This window comes from Eschscholzia californica, unplaced genomic scaffold (genome assembly GCF_041429995.1).
Source record: "Eschscholzia californica isolate CP2 unplaced genomic scaffold, dmEscCali1.0.p SCAF_1, whole genome shotgun sequence".
NCBI classification, from domain to species: domain Eukaryota; kingdom Viridiplantae; phylum Streptophyta; class Magnoliopsida; order Ranunculales; family Papaveraceae; genus Eschscholzia; species Eschscholzia californica.
In genome coordinates, this window is record NW_028238198.1 from 26384699 (window position 1) to 26412499 (window position 27801).

The window sequence follows — 27801 nt, forward strand, 5'->3', positions numbered from 1 at the left end:
TAATCACATTTCATTCATGCTCGTCAAACATGATTATAGAATAAATGTTCTCCCAATGAAACTGGAGGTCACACTACTTACAATTCCATCTACAGAAATAAATTCAGATTTTAAAATATTTCTGTGCCCGTAAAGTTTATACCTTGCTCAAACACAAAACAACATAAGAATGACGATCAAACAAAACAATCTAAATATCAAATAACCCAAATTTGAAAGTTTAATTACAACAATATAAACACTCTCACACTTCTTTAGCATTTCAAATTTCTTTTACTCGTTCTCTTCTTCTTCTTCTTCTTCTTCTTCTTCTTCTTCTTCTTCTCCCCGTGCAGTATTGAATTTTGGGTGTTCTCTTCTAAGTTTTTCTTTTGATCTTTTCTTTTATCACAAAAAAAATTATATACCATGAAGGCATGAACCAAACATTTTGTGTTCTTTCTTACAAGCTTAAACATACAGATATTTCCGGACCATAACAAACCCATTTTTTGTACCAATAGGCATTATGCAATGTTAAATTTGCTAAGAGTTGGGGACTACTATACCAACATACCCAAACCCCATTATTAAGAATGCACCAGCTTGGAAGAAGAGATATATGAAGTAATTGTTCTTCCCCATTGCAAAATCATAGCAAGCACAAACGAATAGAAAGCTTCCGACAACTACTTCAAGAAGGTGGAGTCTGTAAATGTTTTCCACACAAAACAATCAGATAAATATGGTTAACATCGTTAGTCCATACATGCCCGACTAAGGCCCAAAGCAACAATTTTTTTGCTTTGAGCTTTAAAGTCACGGTCTAATCGACGAGAATGGGACAAATCTTTTCAATAGAATATAGATGAGACTAAAATGCTATCTCAGTGGTTTAGAGTGTAGTTTCTGTGTAAGTGGTTGGAGGTTCAAATCATTTTCAAAACACTCTCAGAGTCTCAGGTAGTAATTTATTTTGGGTCAATTCTTTGTTAGCTCCTTAGCTGTGAGCAACTCATCCGTCTAGCCCCTTACTTTTTCTAACATTTCAGTTTGACCACCTTTTTCAAAGTTTTGTTAACTCAGTCTATTTGTTACGGTAGCACCCATAAAATAATCGCCTTTCATATCAGTTCATAACTCTATTTTTTTTTTATATTAAGGTTCTAAAATGGTTTATCTTCGTGAACTAATAACTAAAACGACTTTTCGATGTTGGCCCTAGAGCTTATTGATTCCATATTTTTTAGTTTGTTTGAAGAGTGTTAAAGAGTTTAAGATATAAAAGATAGTTTACCTCTCTCCTATTCTATGAAGCCATTGAAGAGGTTTTCTAGCGGATGATTTCGTTGTTGCTTTGATCTTGAGAGCATCGCCCAATTTCTCCGTTACAATCCATTCATTTACTCTTTTAGCTTCTAATAAACCAATGAACAACGCTTTAACCCGATGTAAAGCCATGACATTCTCAAATAGGATCCAAAAGATTATTAGGTGAGCAGACCTGGAACAACAAAAATATATGGAAAAGAAATTCAATTTCCATAGAATATAGTAGTTCTTTTCGTTTGTTTCGGTGGATAGAAAAACCACAAACCTTAGAGTTCCAATGGCATTAAGGATGGTAATTACGGCTGGGATATAAACAGCTCCCCATTTGGGGATCTCAACTTCAGGAATCAACACCGTTAACGGAATCAGGACGCAGTAAAAAATGAATGTGACCAAATGTGCTACGATCTTTCTAACAAAGAAGAAGTTGTATATAACATAAAACTTCTTCCACAAATTGACATTCTGCAACCATAGAGAAACAAAGAATCTTAATCTAAAATATCAGAAAAATCAATAAGAAAGGGAGACGAAGACCCAAGTTTTGAAACATACCTTACTTCTCACAATCTCCATTGCCATTTTCCTAAACAAGTTAGCCGGACCACACGACCATCGATGTTGTTGATAGCGGTAAGCCTTAAAAGTACTTGGCAATTCATTTTTCACCTACATAGTAACCCTTAAAATTGTTACAATTTTGATTCTTAGTTCCACTTGGTACACATTATCTATTAGAGTAGTGTTAGAGAATAAAACATTCCAGCCAGATTCTAGGCAGAAATCCAATATGGTTAATGAGCGAACAATTTGATGTTGGGCCTTCTATTAATGGTAATATTTAGACTACACCTCTATTTTCTTGAATCTACTAATATAGACCCATCTCTGGACGGAAACAGCCAAAACCTAGTTAAGTAGTTTGTGTGATAATGTTATATAAAAAGAATGACCATAATACCCCTGTTATGAGAATACCTTGAGATCTCCCAAGTAAACAAATTTCCAGCCCTTGAGACTAGCACGGACGGCTAAATCCATGTCTTCAACTGTAGTCCTGTCATTCCATCCACCAGCCTCCACAATAGCTGCAGTTCTCCACACTCCGGCAGTCCCTATATCGTAATAAAAACATTTAATAAGGGTAAATAAGAACATACAGAAAAGTTGTTTATTAATAAATTAAGATAAATGGTTTACCGTTAAACCCGAAGAAGGCGTAAGTCGATGATCCGACCTCTTGTTCCACTGTGAAATGATAGTCTAATGACATTTCTTGCATTCTAGTCATTAAGCACTCGTCGGCGTTAACTGCAAAACCGTCAGGAAAACCACTTATATTTGACAAATAGCTTAAAATTGAAAAAAACAAAAAAGTTAGGTGGATTGTGGATGGAGTTATTTAAAACATCCACCACCATGGGTTACCCTACCATTTATTTCAGTGTAAATATGTCTTTAAGTAATATTTGAGTAAAAATTCTAAATAGTTGCAGCCCTTTCTTAACAATTAATTTTCTATCAAACTAATTATCGAAGATCATCTAAGAAATTTATAGCGACATCACAACTCAAGTCAAAGCCAGATGATGTCACTTTAGTAAAATGGAACTCAAGTAATTTATACACGTAGACGCTTCACATGAGAGATGTGTATAGAAAGTTGGATTCAACGGAACCCATCTCTACATAGTGTACAGGTGTCCAACCGTCAAAAAATGCAACATCTGTTGGGGTCCCTCCTTATAATTAAAGGACTCCTAGTTGGAATAGGATTTCCCTTATTCCTTGTTTGGGGAAAAAATAGAAGTTTCTATTTTTTCAAGCCTAAAAAGGAATTCCTATTTCTATTGGTAAACCTCCTTATTTATTATTATAAATAGGGAATGAAAGGGAAGAGATTATACACAACAACTTCCAGAACAAAGAGAAGTCAGAGAAAGAGAGATTTCTGAAGTGGTTCTTTCAAGAGAGATTGAAAGAGCAGAATATTGGTTTGAAGAAAAGAAGATTATTAATCTTGTGAAGCAATTTAGTTTGTGGTTATCTTCTTCAACCTTTAGTAATCTAGGATTTGTTCAAATCCTAAGGAGTAAGAGATTTCTATTTCTTTGTTTCTTTGTTCAGTTTATCCACCATAGGTTTGGTGAAGAGTTGTGTAACCCATTATTTAATTATAGTGGAAGATTTCTGGACTAGGTCCCGTGGTTTTTTACCTTCTAGTTTGGAGGGGTTTTTTGCCACGTTAAATAATCTTGGTGTCTTTACTTTTACTTTCGCATCGTTTATCTTCATATTCTTGAACAAGTTAATTAGGTTATTTTTCCTAACAAGTGGTACCAGAGCTAAGGTTGGATTTATTGTTCAGAAATATGGAAGTGAATACTAATCGCATGATTAGTTTAGATGGAGAAAACTACTTGATGTGGAAAGCAAAAATGGAAGATTTGTTATACTGCAAAGACCTAGCTGCACCCATTGAAAATCACGGTACAAAACCGATGAAGATAGATGAAGAAGACTGGAAGGTATTAGATCGTAAGGTTGTTGGATTTATTCGACAATGGGTAGAACCCAGTGTTTTTCATCATGTATCAACGGAGACTTCCGCTTATAGTCTATGGAGGAAATTAGAAGAATTATATGATCAAAAGACAGCTGCCAAAAAGGCTTACTTGTTCAGAAAGCTAGGAAAATTACAATATAAAGAAGGAACCTCAATTGCTCAACACTTGAATGAGATGAAAAGTCTAGTAAACCAGCTTTCTGCAATGAAGTTAGTTTTGGATGATGAGTTGCAGGCCTTACTTCTTCTAAATTCTTTACCAGATAGTTGGGAGACATTGGTGGTGTCTCTTAGCAATTCTGCTCCTGATGGCATAATGCGTATGAATCACGTAACAGGTAGTTTGTTGAATGAAGAAACAAGAAGGAAATCATCGTCAGACGAGTCTCATTCAGAGGCACTTGTTACAGAAAGACGGGGGAGAGGTAAAAGTAGAAAACCTCATAACCGTGATAAGTCAAGGGGGAGATCAAAACCAAAGAAAGAAGTTAGATGTTTTGGTTGTGGAAAAATGGGTCATTACAAGAGTGATTGCAGGAAACCAAAGAAGGAAAATAAAAAGGATGATGAAAAACAAGATAATGTTGCGGCAGTTGCCTCAGGTGATGACATTATCTTACTCTCAGGTTGTGGAGACACTTGCTTAAGTATGACTGAGTCAGAACCAGAAACAACATGGTTGGTTGACTCAGGTGCTTCGTATCATGCTATTCCATGTAAGGATTTCTTTAACTCTTACAGAACTGGTGACCTTGGCAAAGTCAGGATGGGAAACTTAGGTTTCTCAAAAATCGTAGGAATTGGAGAAGTGAAAATTGAGACGAGCACAGGGAGTACATTGATTCTTAAGAATGTGAGGCATATACCAGATCTTCGATATAACCTAATCTCTACCGGAGTATTAGATGATGAAGGGTACCACAGTCACTTTGGTGATGGAAAGTGGAAGCTCACAAAAGGGTCAATGGTGATAGCAAGAGGGAAGAAGTGTTGTACTTTATACAGGACTCAAGTAAAACTGTGTAAAGGAGAATTGAATGCAGTTGAAAAAGATTCTTCCACTGATCTTTGGCATAGAAGACTCGGGCACATGAGCGAGAAAGGACTTCAAATCCTTGCTAAACGACAAGACTTACCGAACGTAAAAGGTATAAATTTAAACACTTGTTCTCATTGTTTAGTAGGAAAGCAACATAGAGTTTCTTTTCAAAGGAATGCATCTGAAAGAAAATCCAGTGTTTTGGAGCTTGTTTATTCTGACGTTTGTGGACCTTTAAAGGTCAAAACACTTGGTGGTGCTTTGTATTTTGTTACTTTTATAGATGATGCTTCCAGGAAAGTTTGGGCATATGCCATAAAGACCAAAGATCAGGTACTTGCAGTTTTCAAGAATTTCCACAACATGGTAGAACGGGAGACAGGAAAATCATTGAAGTGCATTCGCACTGACAATGGAGGAGAATACATCGGGTCGTTTGAAGAGTACTGCAAAACCCATGGTATTCGACATGAACAGACAGTTCCCAAAACTCCACAACAAAATGGTGTAGCAGAACGCATGAACCGCACGATTGTGGAGAGGATCAGATGTATGCTCTCAGAAGCAAAGCTGCCTAAAAGCTTCTGGGGTGAAGCAATGCGTACTGCATGTTATCTGATTAATTTATCACCTTCAGCACCATTAGATGGAGATGTAGCTGAGAGAGTGTGGGCTGGGAAAGAAGTCAGTTATGAACACTTAAGGGTGTTTGGTTGCAGGGCTTTTGTGCATATACCTAAAGATCAAAGAGCAAAGCTTGATGATAAAGCCAAGCAATGCATCTTTTTAGGGTATGCAGATGAGAAATTCGGATATAGGTTATGGGATCCAGTCGATAAGAAGATTATTAGAAGTAGAGATGTGGTCTTTCTTGAAAATCAAACTATTGAGGACTTCGGGAAAGTTGAGAAGCATGAGAATCATAGTAATGATCTTATTGATCTAGATCCACATATCTCTTCTAAGGTTATGCATGATAATGCAGGTGAAGAACAAAATCATGAAGATGAAGCTCATGAAGATGTTCCTATGGGTGATGATGTTGAGCAAGGAATGGAAGTTCAACATGAACCACCAGTTGAATTGAGAAGATCGACTAGGGATAGAGCACCATCTACCAAGTATCCTCCACACGAGTATGTGATGGTTACAGATAGTGGAGAACCACAGTGTTATGAAGAAGCCATAGATGATGAACACAAGAAGGAGTGGTTGAAAGCTATGCAAGATGAGATTGAATCATTGCATAAGAACAACACTTTTAAGTTGGTTGAAAAACCTAAGAATAAGAAAATTCTTAAAAATAAGTGGGTTTTCAAAATCAAAACCGAAGAAAGAAATTCACAACCACGGTATAAGGCACGCCTAGTGGTGAAAGGATTTGGGCAGAAGAAGGGTATTGATTTTGATGAGATTTTCTCTCCGGTGGTGAAGATGTCCTCTATACGGTTAGTATTGGGATTGGCTGCAAGTATGAACCTAGAAATTGAACAACTAGATGTCAAGACCGCTTTCCTTCATGGTGACTTGGAGGAAGATGTGTATATGGAACAACCAACAGGGTTTGAAGTTAAAGGTAAGGAACACTTGGTTTGTAAGTTAGAGAAGAGTTTATATGGGCTAAAACAAGCACCAAGACAGTGGTACAAAAAGTTTGAATCATTCATGAAGGATCAAGGGTATCACAGGACGGCTTCAGATCATTGTGTTTTCGTTCATAAATTTCCTGATGGAGATTTGATTATACTTCTACTTTATGTTGATGATATGTTGATTGTTGGTCAGGATGCTAATAAAATTAGCAGGTTAAAGAAGGAACTAAACAAGTATTTCGATATGAAAGACTTGGGTCCAGCAAAACAAATTCTTGGCATGCATATCTCTCGTGATAGAAAAGCTGGAAAACTTTGGCTATCACAAGAAAGATACATCGAGAAGGTTCTAGAAAGGTTCAATATGGACAAAACAAAACCAGTGAGTTGTCCATTAGCCAGTCACTTCAAGTTGACTCGTGATCAGTGTCCATCAACTAGAAGTGAGAAAGAAGAAATGGAGAAAATTCCTTATGCTTCAGCTGTAGGAAGCTTGATGTATGCAATGGTGTGTACAAGACCAGACATTGCATTTGCAGTTGGAGTAGTAAGCAGATTTCTTGCTAATCCAGGCAAAGAGCATTGGTTAGCAGTGAAGTGGATTCTGAAGTATCTTAGAGGTACGTCTAAAGCTCGTATATGTTTTGGTAATGATAAGCCAGTATTAGTCGGTTACACAGATGCAGACATGGCAGGAGATGTAGACTTTAAAAGGTCCACATCAGGCTACTTATTTACATTTTCAGGGGGAGCAGTGTCATGGCAATCTAAATTACAAAAGTGTGTAGCTTTATCTACTACAGAGGCAGAATATATTGCCATTACAGAATGTTGCAAAGAGATGTTATGGATGAAGAGGCTGTTAGAAGAACTTGGTATGAAACAGAATAATTATGTTATTCATTGCGACAGTCAAAGTGCCATCCACCTCAGTAAGAATTCTAGTTTCCATTCCAAGTCCAAGCATATAAATGTGAGATACCAGTGGATCCAAGATGTTCTTGAAGAAAAGGTGTTGAAGATCGAGAAAATCCATACTGACGACAATGGTTCAGATATGATGACAAAACCATTACCCAAAGGCAAACATGAGCTATGTAGCAGTGTTGCAGGTTTGGGGATGGTAGGTCCCTCTTCATAAGTCGGGAGGGGGAGTTTGTTGGGGTCCCTCCTTATAATTAAAGGACTCCTAGTTGGAATAGGATTTCCCTTATTCCTTGTTTGGGGAAAAAATAGAAGTTTCTATTTTTTCAAGCCTAAAAAGGAATTCCTATTTCTATTGGTAAACCTCCTTATTTATTATTATAAATAGGGAATGAAAGGGAAGAGATTATACACAACAACTTCCAGAACAAAGAGAAGTCAGAGAAAGAGAGATTTCTGAAGTGGTTCTTTCAAGAGAGATTGAAAGAGCAGAATATTGGTTTGAAGAAAAGAAGATTATTAATCTTGTGAAGCAATTTAGTTTGTGGTTATCTTCTTCAACCTTTAGTAATCTAGGATTTGTTCAAATCCTAAGGAGTAAGAGATTTCTATTTCTTTGTTTCTTTGTTCAGTTTATCCACCATAGGTTTGGTGAAGAGTTGTGTAACCCATTATTTAATTATAGTGGAAGATTTCTGGACTAGGTCCCGTGGTTTTTTACCTTCTAGTTTGGAGGGGTTTTTTGCCACGTTAAATAATCTTGGTGTCTTTACTTTTACTTTCGCATCGTTTATCTTCATATTCTTGAACAAGTTAATTAGGTTATTTTTCCTAACAACATCCTCTCTCACAAATCCTATTGAGTCACGGACCATTTCAGAAACTACGATGATGACTTATACGATTAAAGAACTGTATTTTTTATAACAAGAAACAGAGAAAATGTTTTTCTTCCTTCTTTTAAAGAAAAAAGAAGCTAAGATTTAATGTATCATAAGTAGTTGATATTGGGGACGGGTGGTGTTATTAAATCAGGGTCCCAGAATTCATGAAGAAGTGTAATCTCCACACTAAAGAACAAATGGACAACATAAAACCATAAGACTCAACTCACTCAAAAGTAGAAAATGAAAACAAAAAGCAAACCACCGACACTTCATTTGTCACACTAGTTCAAACCCTAATTTGAGTGAGATTCTAACTTCTCATATTTTCACTAAAGCAATGAGTGGGTATAGAGACTAGAGAGAGGGTCAGAGGGGTAATTAAGGGGAGGGTAGAAAGAGGGGAATAGAGAGTTAAGGTAGTTTTTGTCCAGGCTGAAGTTTAAATTAACTCGAATCAGATTTGAGAATATTTGTTACGACGTCTGACAATTTGAATGACTGATTTGGATTGATTTTGATCCATTTAAATCAGACAATTCAAATTTAGACGAATTAAGTGAGTCAGATCCAAAACAATGAAGAACAAAAAAGTAGAGAGATTACCGAAAACCCAACGAGCTTGAACAAGACCAACTTTAGGATTATGAAGAAGAAAAGGAATAGTTCTCCATAAAAAATCAGGTTCGGGTTGAAAATCAGCATCGAAAATTGCAACGTAATCACATTGTTTAACGTAATTACGTTTCATTCCTTCTTTAAGTGCTCCTGCTTTATACCCATTTCGATTATCTCTTATTTCATATTTGATGTTAATTCCTTTGCTTGCCCATCTTTGGCATTCCAATTCCACCAAATTCTGTCAAAATCACAAAAACCCATTTCCATATCTCACTCAATTTGGATTAAAATGGGGGGAAACATCAACTTTTTCTATATTTAATTGTTAGGGTTTATGAAGAAAACCTTGATTAATGGGTCTGTAGAATCGTCAAGAACTTGGATAATTATACGATCGGACGGCCATGAAAGTCCACATGCAGCTCCAATTGAAAGCTGGTAAACCTGGATTTGATCATTTAATGAAATCAGGATTATGAACCAGAAAAACATGAAAACAGGGTAGAGAGAAACAGAGAGAATTTTGAGAGAGAGAGAGAGAGAGAGAGAGAGAGAGAGAGAGAGAGATGGAAATGGACCTCCTTTTCATTGTACATAGGAATTTGAACAAGAACCATAGGATAAGCTGAATTACCCATCTCAAGATCATCTTTAATGGCTTCCCATTTATAACATTTCTCAAGTTTTCTCCCAAATAACTTCACATAAATGATAACAATAGCCATATAAACCCTCTCAATCAATAACATCAAAGACATTAACAAACACAAAAAAACTGCAACTTTCATTAATGGGATGATCAATGGTTCTTTAATTTGGTTCCAAATGAACCCAAATTGCACTGTCGAATCGACTCGATCCATACCTCTCTCTCTCTCTCTCTCTCTCTCTCTTTCTTTAGACAGAACAGGGGATTATAGAATCAACTAAAACTGCATCAACTTTATGGAAGTAACCAAGAATTTATTCCTCTCTCTAAGCTGTCAGTTCTAGTTCAATTACTCTCCTTCTCCATTGAAAGAAACCCAAAATTCAGACCTCACTCCTTTGAAAGAAACCCAAAAACACCCAAAATCTCTACCCTTTTCTAGCTTTTCTCCAATTGGAGATTAGCTAGAGAGAAAGAGAGAGAGAGTGAGAGAGAGAATTTGAGTCTTGAGAGAGAATATTAGAAAAGATAGTGTTTTTAACTTCCAACTTCTATCTTGGTTTTATAGTAGTTATGGTATTTCCTCTAATTTCTCTGTTTCTCTCTCTCTCTAAACATCTCCTCTGTTTGAGCTAGGCAAATGCAATACGTACGTCCGATCCACCAATCAAAATTTTCTTTTTTTGAGGTTTTTAAATCAAATTTTTCTTTTACTTAATTTAAAAGGAAAAAAATGAATACTCCAACTTATATTTAGGGTGAAGTTTGGCTATCCATTTTTAAGTCTATGATTTTCGAAAAACTACTAAAGAAGTCACGAAATTAGTGACTCAGTGTTATATCAACGGTAAGTAAGTAGACTTGTCGTTGTCTATCACTATAGAGAAAAGATTTATATGTCAAGAATAATAAAATTTTTCATTTCTAGTATAAATTTTGAACTAATGAATTTTTTTAATTTTAACGTTAAAGATTATGATCGGGTGAGTTCTTTTAATCCATGCATGTTAAATTTTATGGTTCTTCTTTTCTTTAATATGAAAGTATCGAATCTTAGTTAGTCCACTTGATTTTAGCTAAAATTAATTTTCGTCAAAAAATATCTAAATGTAACCCACTAATCCAAAAACTATGATGTACTTATAAAATTTGTTTACACGATATAAAACCGATAAAATTCCAAAAGCATGCAACTTTAAAATATAAAATAAAACTATCTCCACCAATTAATATAAGGGTCCGTGGGTATAAGGTCCAAAATAATCTTTTAAAAAGATTTATGATCCAATCTTCTCAAAACATGGATATTTAGTCCTTTTGCTTAATGGACGAAATTATCCATACTTTACAAAATACATACCGTCCATGTCCCTCGTTCAAAACACGCGGGTGTTAATGAAGTCGGGGGTTAAAGCGTATTTTCCATCTTTTTCCAGCGTGGTTTATGGGATTTGATAAAAGCAACGAATCAATCATTTCTCTCTCTTCTCAACCGTTTCGGAATCAAAATCCAGATTCAAATCTTTTCAAAACCGAAACCCTAAACAATCGTACGCACATCGAATTCGAATCAAAACGATGAAATACTATCCTTTGTCTCCATCTTTTATTAAATCTGTGTATAGAATCAATCATTTCTCTCTTTTCTCAACCGTTTCGGAATCAAAATCCAGATTCAAATCTTTTCAAAACCGAAACCCTAAATAATCGAATTTGAATAGATCAGAAAATATTGTATTTCATCGTTTTGGTAATGGTTTATAATCGGTAAAAACCTAATTTTTATTTGAAAATCTTACTTTTGTTTGAGATTTAGACAAATTTCAGTAACAAAGAACGCATACTTTATTAAACATGTAATGTAATTTTTGGGGTTTAGGGTTTTATTTGAAAATCTTACTTTTTGTAATTTATGATAAAGAATGCATAATTTATGTATAATGTTATATATATTGTATCTAAGTGTTTATGCTTTATGCAACATTTATATTTATTACAGGTCGGAGCAAGCTCAGCCACCAAGAAAGGGAAAACAAAAGAAAACACTTGACTAATTTAGAATAAATTATGCAAACTTTACGAAACATAATGATACATTTATCAAAAATAATAAAATTTTATTCATTAGATTGTCAAAAATAGAACCGGAAGTACATAGCAGATGCGGTAACCGAAGAAATAAAATCAGTTATGAACATGGATTCTCATTTCAATGGTGCCCACATGCACGCTTCATTTGCTATCTTCAACATGACACACATCAGTAACACGGTTCAAATCATTTTTTAAGAATTTGAAATCATGCCCTGTGTTGATTCTATATTGCCTGAAACTCCATCTGTAAATATCTTATCCAACCCCTCTGATTTCAGTGTGATTTGCTTTTTTTGATTTGATGATTCTACTTGAAACTCCATCTGTGATAACAAATGGAGAGAGATTAATACATATAAATTTTATAGAAAAGCATATTTTTTACAATAAATGACATGAACGTTTATGTAAATTATATATAATTTATTTCAAAGTACACTAGATTTGCATAAATAAAGCGAAGTTGTTCTAATAATGAAACGAGTACTGTTTTGAGATTAAAACATACGTAATGTTCTATAAATTACGCATAATTTATGGACAATAATATAAGTTTCATGATATTTCTGATAAAGTATATATAATTTGTTAGAAAATACATATATCATGTTCTCATTTTCAAAAACCTCGTACGGGGGATGTTTGCATAGTTTACGGTAAAGTATGATAATTTATGGTAAAGTACATGTAATGTTAATTCTGTTATTAGGAACCGTACGAAAAACGCACGTTTCATAAATCCGTACAGATTGAAAACCAGATCTGAAGAAAAAGTGTGAATATCATTAGGCTTAAATTGCAAATCTAAAGTTATCTGATATGATGATTGATTGCAACAATAAGTATACTCGATTTGTAGGAATCAGTAATGAAGGATTATCTCATCAATATCAAAAACATTAATGAAACTTTAAGAGAGAGAGAAAGACAATAATAACATACTCGATTTGAAACAGAATCAGTAAATAAGAATTTTGTTTACCTGATTAACAATTAAGAAGATGATTTTCAGAAGCTCCAATGAATATGAAACAAGTTTTCTGTTTTAATGGAAGATTTTCAGTCGATTAAGATGTAGAGGGAGAGAGAATCAACTATAATAGACTGAAACAGGATCAGAAAACTTTTAAATTGATTTTTGTTTTACCTGATTAACAATGATGAAGATGATTTCAGCAACTCAAATGAATATGAAACAAGGTTTCTGATTTAATGGAGGAATTTTCGATTAAGATGTAGAGAGAGAGAGAGAGAGAGAGAGAAAAACTAGAAGGTTTCGGTTAAGATGTAGAGAGAGAGACAAAACCAGAAGGTTTCGGTTATAGAAAGCTAATGAAGATCACGGTTGCTTAATATAAAACGTGATTGGAGAGAGAAACAGTGAGATAAAAATGGAAAATATCTTAACGGATTTTGATCTTATATATAACTGTTTAGATATAGGACTAAAGGTTAGTCTGGGTATTAATAAAGTATAATTATTCTAGGGATTTGTGATTGCTCTCTAGATTGAACCAAAAGGATTAGATATCTATTTCTAATATTATTTTGGTTTTTATACCCTTTATGGGATTAGGGAGGACTAAAAGTCCTATTAGGGCCACTTTTTTGGGCCATACACCCAAAAATTCTTAATTTTTTTGAATAAGTTTTCTTTGAGGGATTTCAATACTAATTTTACTTTTACTTAATATAATCTTTTTGGTTACCTTTAACAGGTTAAGGCCTATTTTTATTTTCAGCCCTTCAAATAAAGGTACTTTGGATTTTAGGTACGACCATAAAACATACACAATTTGTATTCTAAAGCAATTGGAGTTTTTCTTTTTGACATGAAAATAATGTGAATATTGATATTTGATTAGAATTTAAAACAATTAAATACATTGTGCCCTAAATCATCTGACATTCATCACCTCTTGTACTCTCGTCCATGGTCCTCTTCCACAAAACTGAAAAAGCAATTTACTCTGAGTGCTCCTTTTGAAGTTTTTTTAATACAATGAAGCAAAAGATTACTAATAAAAAAAATTATGGTCTCTGGAAACTACCGACAAATTATGAAGTAGTGTCAACAATCTTTGGTTGGAGATGTTACCAATTAGGTTTCCAACATTCAGGTCAAAAGTTCAAGACACGGAGTCATACTCCTTAAAGCATGCTAACATTTCGAAGAAAAATTATGAAGTACATAAACCTGATTTAAGCAATTAACCGTCTAATTTAAGCACTTACCGTTTTATACCTAGTATAAAACTCAGCTTCATCATTGACAAGAAAAAGAGAACATTAGTGATGCAGTTGGATGGGTTCATATAAACCCTTTGGAAATGATATTTCATCTACCATTGTCCCCAAAAAGACCAAACAAGTCATACTTCAAATGAGATTCTCATGAAGCTTCCTTTTTATCCATTTATTAAACTCATTAGATTTTTTTGTCCAACTTGTAGAAAACAATACTAAACCAATACCCAAATAAGCTACACAAATCCAAAATTATTGTCTTTACCGTCGATTTCTGAATGACTTGGATCTCTATAAGAAGAATAAAAGGTTGATAGTTATATTTGTAGTTACTTTAACCCTGTGCCGTGTCGGTGTACCACAAAAAGAAAATGTTATGAAATTGTTGATAGTTATATTGTGTGAACACATAGGCTATCTTTATATATGTGGGTTAAAATTAAGAACCAAATAGTTGTCAAGACAACCATAAACAATCTCATTGTAGGACAGGAAGAACAAATGACATCTTTTACTGGTACAAAGTAAAGTTTAGGTCCACAAACATTGATGAGATCTAAAAGCTTCCCTCTCCTACCTATTTCTCTCACTCTATTTAACAAACAAGAAGAAATAAATAACAAGAAGAAACAACAATTGAAAACACAGGTTATTTCCTCTTTTCTGGTTTGAAGTTTTAACCATCAGAAGCATTGCAGAAACAAGAAGTGACTTCCAAGATAGCTTCTTCTGCTTGCCCGTTAGTCATGAGCCCCAATTATAATACCTGACAAAGAGAATACCATTTAACGATGAAAAATGTGTAGTTAGATCATTTTTTAGTAGGTCCTAGATTATCGTACAAAAAATTAACAGAGAAACAAAAATACACACCTTAGTAAATATCCTATTCCCCGGGTAATCTCACGTTAATGTCAGGAGACGGTTTATGATGTGATGTGGCGTTAGAACCTGCTTGCCAACCAACACGTTCAAAAGAAGTTGAGTTTAGGTTGTGATTGCTGCTTGCGCTATTTTCTTCTGCTTCAACTTGGTTGTTTTGTTCCGGCAATGTTGAAGTTGGTGAAGCAATATTATCGCCGTTAGGTGTTGCTTGAGATATGGGTCTTGCGGTAGTAACTACCTCGTTCGAACTTGGGACAGTTGATGCCACTGACGGGGCAACATAACGTTTCTTTTTCTGCACCTTCTGAGTATTGGGAACGAAACTCCCCACCACAACCTATGAGGCATTCGAGTAAAATCAAACGGTTAAGTTTGTGGTCATCCAACTCAAACAAATTGAATAATGAGTTAAGAGGACCTACCTAGACATCTATGTTTGGTTAGCAGATCGCCCTTTTCATAGGGTGGGACTATTCTCACACGCCACTATCACGTGTGGCGTTTTGACCCTAACACATGTTTTTTTCCGGTGATGTGGAACGCACGTGGCTTTTAAAACCTATCACGTGTGAGTCTAGCTCCGTTACCAAATTAACTTTTGTGGGCATCCAACTCGACACCTATTGACTAATGAGTGGAGAGGACCTTGACATTATATTTTTGGTTACTGGAGCATCCTTTACCCATGTGGGACTATTCTCAAAGTATATACAAAATCTGCTAGTTCCTTATCGGGCTTGAGTTTAACATTCACAAACTTAATAGGTTTCCATGGGATCATAAACTAGAGCTTGGAGTCTATAGTTTAAAATAGTGGTTTCATTGTCGGTGTTCGGCCAATTATTCTATGTATGATTACAAAATGATTACTGAACTTCCTGTACTTAGGTAAGCGAAAAGGAGGATCTCCACTCTTTCATATAAAACTCAATGTGAGAGAGTGTAGATACAATATTACGATTAAAGGCAGACGGATAACATCTCCCACCCTCGAAGCACCGTTTTAATCTGAGAGATTATAGTAATCACTTACTTGGATTGGACTTGCAGCTGTTAATAAACCTGCAACTCCACCACCGACCACACGACCATCAGGGCCAGCCAGTGAGACACTTAATCCACCAGTTCTACTACGCACACCACCGCCAATATCAGTGAACGAGAAGGACCCTGTTAAAGATAGTATCTCAAAGCGACCCTGCACGAAAACACAAAGGTTAGAAAGCCCGCCATCCGAATGATAAATTTGTCTTTTCAAGTAAATAATTTAAATTCTGATGGGAAAGATCTGAGACAATCTATCTTTCACTCATGACTCAAGTGGTCTAAGCCTTTCTTTAACACATTTGTATGTGCATGTAACTATTTCAAACCTAGTAAGATTCATTTGGTATTTATTTTCAATCGAAACTACAAAATTACGATATTTGGTGCCTTATTTGAGTTCCACGATAACAATATAATATCGGCTTCGCAACTGTGTACATGGGGGGAAGTTTTACCCAAACTATAACTCTCGTCATCAATGGCAACTGAAAAAAAAAAAAAAAATCTTCAAAACATCTTTCCGAAATGAACATGAGTTACATTGGCTAGTAAGACAACTCCATACTAATTTTGAATTTAGAGTAAGAAAGAACCCAAGAGATCTAGAACGTAACTCCAGTAGACGTCCTATGAAGTAAGAAGAACAAAAAGCGATTAAGTATCATACCTCATAAGTCAACAAACCACCACAAGAACTAGACTGGCGGATCGTAACATTTGAGACAGATCCATTGGCAGAGAGAACACAAATTGACCGAGAACCCGTTTGAGAAAATGAAAATATCTTTGTAGCAACATCCTGCCCTCAAAAAGAAAAGGTGTGAATGTGTGATGGTATGAAATCTCAGATCAATAGGAGCCAAAAACATGATTAAAAACTGGTATGTTTTTTCTCTGTGTCTGAATTTGACTGGTTTGAATCAAATGGGCCCATAATTAACCAGAATCAGCCCTTCGAACGAGTCGAGAGTCAGACAAAGACGAGCGTTCTGAAGTCTGACTTGATTCAGTTCAGAGGATGGAGTCAAATTTCAGATCTGACTTGGAAAAACAACAAACACTAAAACAAGTTGAGGAGAACAAGTATTACCTCTCCTGTATTGATGGTAAGAATATGAGGAGTGAAATTTGTTCCTGCTGAATTAGCAACCCATTCACCTTCAACAAAATCAAAGTTTGTCAACTTCAACTGTTTGATCAAATTATTTGAATCTCAATCCAAATAAAAGTATTTGATTTGAAGGGGAATCAAGTAAAGAAATAAACATTCTATCTTTCTCACTCATCTTCCCCAAAAACAATTTTAAAAAAATACTAAAAAAAACTGAAATAATGAAGAACACTAAATCAAGAAGAACCCAGATAAGTAAAACATAGATAGATTAGAAAAAGATCAAAAAATTTCATTCAAAATGGAAAGAAAAAAAAATACCCATTTCTTAATTTTGTTGAGATTACCTAAAGAAGGAAGAAGATGGCGGTTAGCAGAGGCAAGTGTTCGTCCTTTGGGTCTGTTAGGAGAGAAATCAGAGGAAGGGGGAAAGGATTGAGAAGATGAAGAGAGAGAAAATGAAATATTTCCATCTGGTCCATATTTTCTAGGTCTTCCTCTCTTTTTCTTTTCCTCTGTTTTTTTTCCTCCACTTCCAATGCTTCTTTCCATGCTCATATTCACAGCCATATCAATCACTTGAGGAACTACTCTACTCACTGGAGAATCAGTACCTGTGTTTGTTGGTGACCCAGAAAATGTACTCTCTCTACCATCCATCATGCATATATTTTGATTTCTTCTTTCTTTCTCACTCTAACAGTTGCAGATGTAGTATAGAAGTTTTAGAGAGAGAGAGAGAGAGATACCCACTTTGAGGAAGGAGAAGAAGAAAGGATCAAACTTTTTTTTTTGGGTGTTTCAAATGAGAGAATGCCCTGAAAATGGCGCCAGAATTAAAGGGTTTTGCAAGTTTTTCAGAGACTAATTTGAAACCTCTTTCCTGTTAATGAAGAAAAATTATAAAAACTGCTCTCTCATTTTTATCTCTCTAGTTGTCTGTAGGTTAGAGGAGAGAGAGAGAGAGAGAGGCTTAAGAACAGTTTAGTATTTTCAATATGACTAAGATACCCTTTAAATTTCTTTTTTTTAATTAAACTGTATTTTACATTTTTATTTTTCACTTCTACATTTTTAGAATTATTACTTCCTATAACTATCTTGAAATAAATTATTTTCATCTTTCTCTTTCATCATAAGGAATGATTTTTTTTGTAAATAAAACTGTTACAGTTGGTTGCTACGAAACATTAGGGCGTAGATTATCTTTTGTTATTCATTCACTGACCATTTATGGATCTGACATCTTTTCTAGAATCAACTAATATATCAATTTTTAATTTTTGTTGTTTTTTTTGCTTTTGTATAATATCTCAAGATTTTGTTTCAAGTAGGTTCTCGATTATGTGGCTAACATACAATTTTTCTTAATATTGATATTACAAAAAAAGAAAGATGTGCAGTACAAATATTGATTTTATTTTGCATATTTTCAAAACTATTTTTAAACATATGCAGTAAAAAAAAATTACAACACATAATTCTATAATGGTACAAAACATTGGTAACCACCGGTTTTATAAAGAAATTGTTAAGTCACGTACACATAATGTATTCATCCTAAACTAGTTTATATAAGACAGAAAAATTATACTATATTTTTTTTCTCGTACGACAAACTGGACACTATAATATCTTTGTTTTCAAATACTTATAAGCCGTTTTAAAAAAAAAAATACTTATAAGCCATATCATTAAAAAATTGCAAGATCATATAATCATGGTTTTAGTTGAAATAATATATGAAATTGCATAATTGAAGGGTATATTGGTATGATATAATGAAAATTACTTCACTTTTTTTGGATAATGATGGTGGTTTGCCCAAACTATTTAAGAAGAGTAATTAAGAGGAGAGGTTGGGATAGTAGAAGGGTAAGGTGCACCTTTCCCCACACACATCCAGTCAACTATTAGCTGTGTTGTACAAGCTAAATTACCTCTTACCTATTTTAATTTCCAAAATTTCAAATCCCTAAAACGTTGAAGAATTTAAATATAAATAAATAAAAGGGGAAAAAACAAAATTAAAGAGAAAAGGGGAGAGAGAGAGAGAGAGAGAGAGAGAGAGAGGGTAAAATTAATAAATAAATAAATAAAAGAATTAAAGAAAAGAAAATTGAAGTTCCCTCTGCCAAAGCAAACTGCCGTTTAAAGGCTGTCGGGAAGACCGTTGACCGACTGGACTTGTGAAAACCTCTCTAACAAAAGACCTAGACCTCTAAATCCACACATTTTCCAATTCACCCAAAATTATGACAAATTTCTTAATGAAACAGTTGTCCCTTCTAATGGATGACTTTTCCATAGCATTTGGGTTTAAAGTATTGGAGTTTATAGAGCTAGCACAATGAGGGTATTTGATTTGTGTGAGGTAAAATTTTAGTTTCTCTTTATAATTCACTCCTGACATGAAAAACAAAAATATTCTGTATTAATATTTCGATAGTGTTGAAGTAACTGTCAGTTTATAAAATTGATACAAATATCAAATAAATATGAACATGATGTAGATGTAAAATCTTTGAGACAAGATAAATAACTAAATAGTAAAAAAGCAAAATGCATATTATTTTATTCTAGTCCCGACCGATAAAAGTAATTTAAATAGTTAGTACTATTTTACTACCGTGTTACTATAATGTTTTTGTTCTCACGTATTTAAATATTTATTGACTACGTACATAGGTGTGTAGCTACCATATTTCCCCAAATTTCCACTAAAGCATATATATTTTTAACCTAAACAGAAATCTTATTGGTTTTCTTTGCATTATTTTTACAAAATGAGAAGATAATGAAGTCTTCTAATGTATTAGTGATCTTTTTCTAGTTTCTTTAAGTTTTAAGGGAAAAATGTTATTTCAAAATTATTACGTTATCTATGTAACTCCAATATAAATAGTGCAAAAACAAAAGCACATAAACTAAGATTCCATTTTTTTGGCTCACAAAGAAAAATATTTTGATTATTTTGGTGAAATGTTAAGAAAGTTTAACGCAGTAATCTTTTTCCCTTTGTTAATATTGCACTTACCACTATACTGAGACACACTTAAAAAAAACTACAATCAGGTACTCTGATTTCTATTCAACAGTCTCTTAATTGATATTCCAACTTGTGGTCTCCTAAGCGACAGATACTGATTCAGTGAATCAGACCCATAAAATGTATGCTTTCACTACAATTAGCAAATACGATTTCTAATTAGCTGTCCCTTAACTGACTGGTTCCAACTCGTGGTCTCCTAGTTGATAGATTCTGACTCGTAGCTCGGATGACCCTTAAAATGTACGCCTGCAGGGCACGCGGTGAGTACCCGAACTGAGTAGTCAATTGCATAAGAAAACTTTCCTATTTTTCTAATGGATAATAGCCATACTTTGAGTGCCTTTTCCTCTAATTAACCCTAAAAAATCTATTTATTAAGAATGGGTTTCTTAGATAATAAGCAACCAAAATACAAAAAAATTAAGGGCAAAAAGAAAAGAGTGAGATATGAGAGGAAGATAGATTCCCGAGTAATGATCATGTGGGGAGGTAAGAGCACATGTAACCCTAATTAACAAATTAAAAATAAAGAATTGGGTTTTCCAATATATTCTTTATAAGGTGATTAGTCCAAAGAGAAACCCTAATCCATATAGTGCTTTCTATTCTTTTGATTCTTGCAGTAAAGCATAACTATATATATAACTAAATAAATAAATAAATAAAATGTTCATCTTTTTGAAGTAATGCCTTATAATGAGATAAACAATACATCTTATTGCAAGTCACATTGTTAGTAATGGTATAAAGTATATAGCTAAGATGTTCATCTGATAGGAGAATTCGATCTCTAGGCTAGATAACATATTACTTCACAATTTAAATTTAACTCAATGCATTGGAAAGAACTGTCCGTGCTCCACGGCCACGGGTTACACCCTCGTATATATAATATATATATATATATATATATATATATATATATAGAGGGAGATGCAACATTTGTGTTTACTTAAAACTAAAGAACACAAAACACAATGAGAGAAGAGATAAGCAAGAAAAAAACAATGGCCAGTCAATGAATGCACAATAAAAAAAATTCTTCTCCTTCCCTTTTAGGCTTACTTCCATGAGAGGTGAGTAGTTGCTAAAATTGGAGAAAACTCACTTGACCTAGTCTTTTATGTTCTTAATGCTTCTTGTTCATGTCCTTTTTATGCAATGTGTTAGTAAGTTGCTAAAAGAGCAACAAGAAATGTAGAGCCTGTCTTCTCATTCCATGTCGTCAAGGTGACCAAAGAGTTCTTGCCAATGGGTTGAGGCATCTTCTGGAGTTCTGAAAGACCAGATGTGGGTCTTTGCTTTCTCCCGGGCTTGTAGAATTTCCTGTCGTTAGAAAAGTCGAAACTTTATTACTTCACAAGACTAGATAAGTAATAACAGCTGAAAAACAATGGCGCTTAATCTATCATAAGAGTTATAAACAAGAAAAGGGAAAAGAGATTTAAGTGGTTATATTTTTTCTGGAGCCCGAATCAGCAATATGGTTCTCATCCAAATGGTAGACTGCCACCAGGGTCCAACCTTTTGGTTCTGGTTTTCAGTCTCCCCTCACCTAGTCTTCTAATAAGCCTCCCGCATACCATAAACTAGAAAACAGATCAACTTATCGTTTCTAACCTCACCAAGTCCGTGTCAGCATCCTTCAGAGACACATAGATGTCGCATCCATCAGCTAAATGCTTTTCTATTCTTGTTGCAATTTTATTATCTTCAAATTTAAGCTTAAAAAGAGTTCAATCAATGGGATACTTGAAAAACAACTATCACAGTATGAAGTTCTTGAAGTTGACCCCATAGAAAGGATCGAACTTCTTCTAAGAATTCAATTGTGATATTTCAAACTCTAAAAGGCTACAAAGACAAGAGAATAGTAAACTAAGTTGGTGTTTGTGTTTTAATCATCTGAATATAATTTGTGTGTTGTTAGGTTGCTAGTTTTTATCATTCTAATGGAGTTAGATCTTAAAACAAGATTTTGTATCCAATGCATGTGTTTTCAGCTATAAAAACAAGTCTAAATTTAAAATTTAAGATCTGATTTTACTAGAGAAATAAATGCCTATAAGAACTCAAACTATAAAAGTAAATTACACATGAAAAAAACGAAGACTCGGACCTTTGAAATACAAACAGCACCTAAGTTGAAGGATCCAGATTAGATAATTTTGCAAGTACTGAAAAACAAAATAGATCCCAGGGTCGAGAAAGGAACCACTGTGTCGCATACTAAGAAGTAAGAACTGTTAGGTTAATTACCATCTAACTTCAAACGAAATTCGACTTTTTTGGGGAACTCGCTGACTGAAACAAAAAACTTTATGTTCTAAGTTTCCCAGATAAGAACTATCGCCCCACCTAACCCTCATCCATTTGAATACAAGAACCATAATCCGTATCTTTTGTAATAATCATCAAAGAGTTAGCAGGGTAAACTGATTAAGCAATAACTGGATGCAACTATATAGGTTTAACCTAATGTGGAAGTTTATCACAAAGAATGAAACGTTCATACGCACAGAGTTCTGAACTTATATAAATTGTTTCTGAGTAACTAAGTAACCACCCGACAGTAGCCACACTGACAATCATGCTACATGATCGTTACTAACAATAGTGTACACTTTTAATGGTTTCGGAGTAAAATTGATGCAATGTTTAGAACAATTTCATTTTTATGATTTACTGAGATTTTCGGAAACAAAAAACACAATTGTCAGTAAAACAAGAAAATGCGGCCAGAAAGCAAACCTCTGCCTCAGCATGGCGTTTTGTTTTCAGATTTAAACAATCAAAGAGAGCACTCCATTTCTCAGAACAATTGTCAAGAGCTCCAAGCCTGTAATATTGCTGCATCTGGTAAACAGGAGCTGCAGAAAGATAAACACCCTTTAATCCGGCAACATCATAAAAAATAGTAAACAAAGTAGAGAACTTGAACAACTAGTCGAGAATATTAAGTTCCAATACCACGCAACAAACATAAAGCAGAGGTTCCGACGAAAAAGTCACAACTTAATACGACATACTACTAATTTGCTAAGAAATAAAGAGTAAAAACAAGAACTCTTAGCTAAAGCTTTGAACTTCAATTTTTGAAGCGTCGACGGAAATATGAGAAAAGAAAAGACATAATTGAGTAGTCACAAGTCGTTTTCAAGTTCATCACGTTTATAGGGTCTCGTAGATTTCAGAGGAGAATAGGAGACAAAAATCAAAAACCAAGTCTTGAGAGAATTCGAATAAATCAAGAACTTAAGCAGGATACTGAACGATCGTGATTGAATAGATGAATTAGGGTTCATTATATTAAGAACATTCTCATTCACCTCCTATGTTCCTACCGTTGTTTTTCTACATGACCTACTAGATACCACCTTGTCAAGTGTCAACATACTACAATAACAACATAAGTTGCACAAAATTGCCCATATTTTCTGCACTCAATGAGCCAGAACTATTCAAGGATATAAACCCTTGAAAGAAAAATCTCTCCCCTTTCACCAAACAAGTATAAGTTCCATCAATTGCAAGAGACCCCAAATTTTGAATAGTTACCTATCATATCAAATTCGAAATTTTGTCCAGGGGATCCAGATTTTTTTAGGGTTTAATAACAATCATATTCAATAAGCTAATAACTTCACTAAAGGTAGTATGGATTTATCTAAGTGAAGAATTAAAAATTGAAAACAATTCTGAAGAATATTTTCTTGAATAGAGATGGTTTAGGTACTTACAGTAGCAAAATCCGAGAGCGTCGAAGCATTTCATGCACGATAGTTTAGGGCGAGCTGCTTCGCTTCCTTCTTCTCCCTTTTGATCCATTTCTTCCTCTCTCCAAAACTCTTTCTCTCTCTCTCTCTCTCTCTCTCTTTTCTGGATTAGAGAGTAGCAGAAGGACGATAGATCTGATTGGCGATGTAATCTCTAATGCCGGCGGGCGGTGATCCTGGGGATTTGACTACTAATCCCATTAAGAAGGGAGAATTACTGAAATCTTGACTACTAATCCCATTAAGAAGGGAGAATTACTGAAATCCCCACCTTTTGAAAACGTCTTTACATAAATCCCAACCTTTTATTAATAATTAAATTTTCCACCACCTTCTGTTAGATTTAACTTTAAACTTTTCAATATTACTTTATTGTCCATTTACATATTACACCATGTTTTACTAATTCATTTACAGATTACACCAGGTTTTCAAAATCAAGGGACATGATCAATCTAAAATGTAGCCGTTTTTTTTTTTTTTTACCGTTTCCCCCCTTAAATTTCCCTATTTCAACACATCAACTAATGAAAAGTTTGTTGTTGCTTCCTTTATGGTGGTAACATTCAGTGACAATTCCCAACTATATTTCATAACGAAAAGATAATTTGATAACAAAGTTTACAATCAAGCATAACTAATGACAACCTTAGAGCAAAATACAGTAACAATTCCCAACTATATTTCTTGCAATAAAAAAGTTTACAATCAAGTATTCAAAATTAACTTGGTGTTTGTCCCTAAACTATCTTCATCAACCCATATTTAGTAAGATTATGTAATTTTTTGAAGAATGGAGGTTTTTTTTTTCTGCTGTTAGAAACCCTGGTTCGATTTCGCGCAAAGATTAGGTAAATAATGAGAGAGTAGAGAGTACCTGGAGACGAGAGAGAGAGAGAGAGAGAGACTCCCTGTTGTAGTCTTTAGTTTAGATTTGTGGAAGGAACCCTAGTTTGATTTGGGATTTGTGAAACGCAAATTCGATTAGGGTCTGTTGCTACCCTAGTTCGATTATCAAAAGTATAGAAAGATAAAGGAGAGAGCGTACCTGGAGGCGAGAGAGAGAGAGAAACCCTATTGTAGTTCGAACGACATGAACACAATCAAAAGTATAGAACGATGAGGAAGATGAACAATAGAGGATTCCCGTTCGTTGTTTTGATAATCCGATTTTGAAGAGGGGGAAGGTTACCCATATGTGTTATAAACGCCCCTCCTTTAGGCGCCCTTTTTATGGTGCGGGACACTTCTGATTTAAAGTGTTTATTTAGCAAATCCGTCTTTACACTTAAATCTAATAAAAAGTGGTGGAAAATGTAATTACTAAAAATAAGGTGAAGATTTATGTAAAGACGTTTTTAAAAGGTGAGGATTTCAGTAATTCTCCCATCTGTAGATGTACTCGCCGACCCTAGGGATTTGACTACTTATCCATCCAAAGAAGATGGTTATATTCCGTATTGATTTTTTTGACATTACACCCTCCCTCTAATCGGAAATTGAGTTTACCTCTTCCATCAATCAAAAGGAGATGGTTGTACTCCCCAATGGGGTTTTTGACATTACACCCTCTCTCTCACTAATTGGTAATTGAGTTTATCCGTCCGTCAACACTTTCCGTCACTCTTCTAATAAGAACCAAATTCGTGACCAAATTACCCCATTTTTCAAAATATACTCTTTTTTAAATACTTTTCTCATCATTGACCTTACCATTTGAAACATTTCTAATTTAGAAGTTATGACATCACTTGTTAAACGACCAAATACAAATGAGAGATTCAATTTACATTTAGTGCCAGAGAGTAAGGTCGAAAAAGACTTTTTGCACCGAAGCATAGATTCTTTTTTTCTTTGATAAGAACCAAAGCTATTCAATTAGGGTAAAAAAAGATTGTCATCAATTTCATTGTTTTGACAACCTAGCAAGATCATATATGATTTTTGTATCCATCCATATAAGAGATTTTGTGTCCTCACATATAACCAATAAAAGAGTTATGGGGTAATTTCTATAAAGGTCAACATAATATTGAAAATGAGTAGAAAAGCACATAACGTTTGAAAATTCCCAAAAAGTGTGCAAATACTAAAATACTCATTTTTGTCATTTTATGTGACTAAATTCTTTTATTTTTCTTTAAATTTTAAATTGATATAACTTTTGTTTGATATGTCGGATTTTTATAAAATTATGGGTTATTTCCCTAATAGCCCCCAACTTTGTGACCAACTTCACGCCTAGCCCCCTAAATTAGCAAAAATACCCATATGGCCCCCTATTTCAGTTATCTTTAACTTCCGTTACTCTCTCTCCTCCATCTCTTTTTCTCTCTCTACCAAGTCACCGCCACATCATCTATCACGCCACATCATCATCTTCTCCGGCATAAGTCGCCGACCGACCAAATTTTCGGCCGGCGACCTTAATTTTTTTTTTTTTTATTCTCTCTCTCCAAAAAAAAATATTTTTTTTCTCTCACATCTCTCTCTCTCTAAACTCCGGCGAAGGGTTTCCTTCGCCGGAGTTTAAAGAGAGAGAGATGTGAGAGAAAAAAACAATTTTTTTTTTGAGAGAGAGAGAATAAAAAAAAGAATTTAAGGTCGCCGGCCGGAAATTTCCGGCCGGCGACTTATGTCGGAGAAGATGATGATGTGGCGTGACTTGGCAGAGAGAGAAAAAGAGATGGAGGAGAGAGAGTAACGGAAGTTAAAGATAACTGAAATAGGGGGCCATATGGGTATTTTTGCTAATTTAGGAGGCTAGGCGGGAAGCTGGTCACAAAGTTGGGGGCTATTAGGGAACCTAAAATTATATTATATATTTAGAAATGATTTTTCATTAGCTTTCTAACAAAAGATCCACTTTCAATACTTTTTTTCCAAAAAAAAAACCCACAAAAAACGACGTTTTTTTCCTTTACGTTTTTTTGCAAACGTGTTTGCGACAATCTGTTATGCAAACGTGTTTGCGACAATCTGTTTCGCAAACGTGTTTGCGACAATCTGTTCCGCAAACGTGTTTGCGACAATCTGTTCTGCAAACATGTGTTTGCATAATGTAAACTGTAAACATGTGTTTGCATAATGTAAACTGCAAACATGATTTGCAAACTTTGCAGAATATAATCTCGAGTTGCATATCTTTCAAACTCGATTTGCAAATCGAGAAAATAAATTAAGAGTATGTGTCTACGAAATCTTGAGTTTGGAATCGATTTCATCATTCCATATAAAACTCTTGAAGAAATTGTGTCGTTGAATTTAAAATCAAACCTTCAAAATTCTTATTGTTTTTTACTTTATTGATACCTATTAACGGAGTCAATAAACAGTGGATTTCCACTTCCTTTGAAAAATCAAATTGTGACCTCATGAATTTTTGGAACGGATGCACAACCAACTGAAGAAGCACATAAACTACAGGTACATAAACTTTAATTACCTTACATAGATCTTCTAAGCCAGAGCATAAGTTATAAGAAGAGTTAACCAATTACTGGATATATTCATGACATATGCAAACTGCAAACTATTGCTTAAAAAGATTATGAAACTAAACATTAAAGTAGGAGAATTCCACAAATCTAATCAAACAGTTTTGTTGCAAGAGAAGACCAAAGGTAAATTCTGATTAAACATTCAACTGATCACGAAAAAAAACAGATATAAGTAAAATAGATCAAGAGTGTCACAAATAAGTAAATAACAAATCATATTTACAACCACCCAACAATCAAAGGAATGAAGTTTCAAACTAAAACATACATGCACCCTCTGATCATGACGAGGGAAAATAGTGCTTCGAAAAGCATGAGCCGAGAACTACAACTGATACGCTGAACTGAACTTCACCAAACACATTTTTCTCCTACTTTAATGTTTAGTTTCCAAATGTTTCTCTTTGCTGTTTATATTATATCTATAATAAGATCTTGGAGTGTAGGTTTTAGAGAGAGATTCTTAAAATCAAATCTTATTCCACACATTTCTTCTTATTGAT

At 34.4% G+C, this 27801-nt stretch overlaps 3 protein-coding genes and 1 long non-coding RNA gene across 6 annotated transcripts; all 4 read right to left on the minus strand.

Annotated features, from left to right (window-relative positions):
- Positions 1-170: 170 nt before the first annotated feature.
- Positions 171-10307, minus strand: LOC147565552 (glucomannan 4-beta-mannosyltransferase 9-like). Of its 2 annotated transcripts, none has more exons than XR_015230229.1 (9): positions 9516-10255; positions 9283-9381; positions 8923-9175; positions 2512-2622; positions 2290-2426; positions 1867-1980; positions 1577-1776; positions 1101-1483; positions 171-1040 (listed from the first exon to the last, which is right to left on the minus strand). XR_015230229.1 is itself a non-coding variant. In XM_086652023.1 (9 exons), exons 1-9 carry the CDS (start codon positions 9798-9800, stop codon positions 526-528), a joined length of 1569 nt encoding a protein of 522 aa, XP_086508149.1. In that variant the 5' UTR covers positions 9801-10307; the 3' UTR covers positions 171-525. The 2 variants fall into 2 exon arrangements, 1 of the variants encoding a protein (XP_086508149.1); XM_086652023.1 differs by having other exon boundaries at positions 171-688; positions 1277-1483; positions 9516-10307.
- A 1510-nt stretch (positions 10308-11817) lies between these two features.
- On the minus strand, positions 11818-12895 carry LOC147565553 (uncharacterized). The gene is made up of 3 exons (XR_015237295.1): positions 12828-12895; positions 12663-12720; positions 11818-12003 (listed from the first exon to the last, which is right to left on the minus strand). It is a non-coding gene; the product is annotated as an uncharacterized LOC147565553 (long non-coding RNA).
- Positions 12896-14408: 1513 nt separating this feature from the next.
- On the minus strand, positions 14409-17918 carry LOC147565554 (AT-hook motif nuclear-localized protein 1-like). The gene is made up of 6 exons (XM_086652024.1): positions 17318-17918; positions 16950-17017; positions 16527-16658; positions 15846-16010; positions 14801-15149; positions 14409-14693 (listed from the first exon to the last, which is right to left on the minus strand). The coding sequence occupies exons 1-5, from the start codon at positions 17631-17633 to the stop codon at positions 14814-14816; spliced, it is 1017 nt and encodes a 338-aa protein (XP_086508150.1). The 5' UTR covers positions 17634-17918; the 3' UTR covers positions 14409-14693; positions 14801-14813.
- Positions 17919-20697: 2779 nt separating this feature from the next.
- On the minus strand, positions 20698-24951 carry LOC147565555 (uncharacterized). Of its 2 annotated transcripts, none has more exons than XM_086652025.1 (5): positions 24847-24951; positions 24676-24746; positions 23763-23974; positions 22774-22892; positions 20698-21348 (listed from the first exon to the last, which is right to left on the minus strand). In XM_086652025.1, the coding sequence occupies exons 3-5, from the start codon at positions 23848-23850 to the stop codon at positions 21235-21237; spliced, it is 321 nt and encodes a 106-aa protein (XP_086508151.1). In that variant the 5' UTR covers positions 23851-23974; positions 24676-24746; positions 24847-24951; the 3' UTR covers positions 20698-21234. The 2 variants fall into 2 exon arrangements, with proteins under 2 accessions (XP_086508151.1, XP_086508152.1); XM_086652026.1 differs by having other exon boundaries at positions 23763-23986.
- Between the last annotated feature and the right edge of the window lie 2850 nt (positions 24952-27801).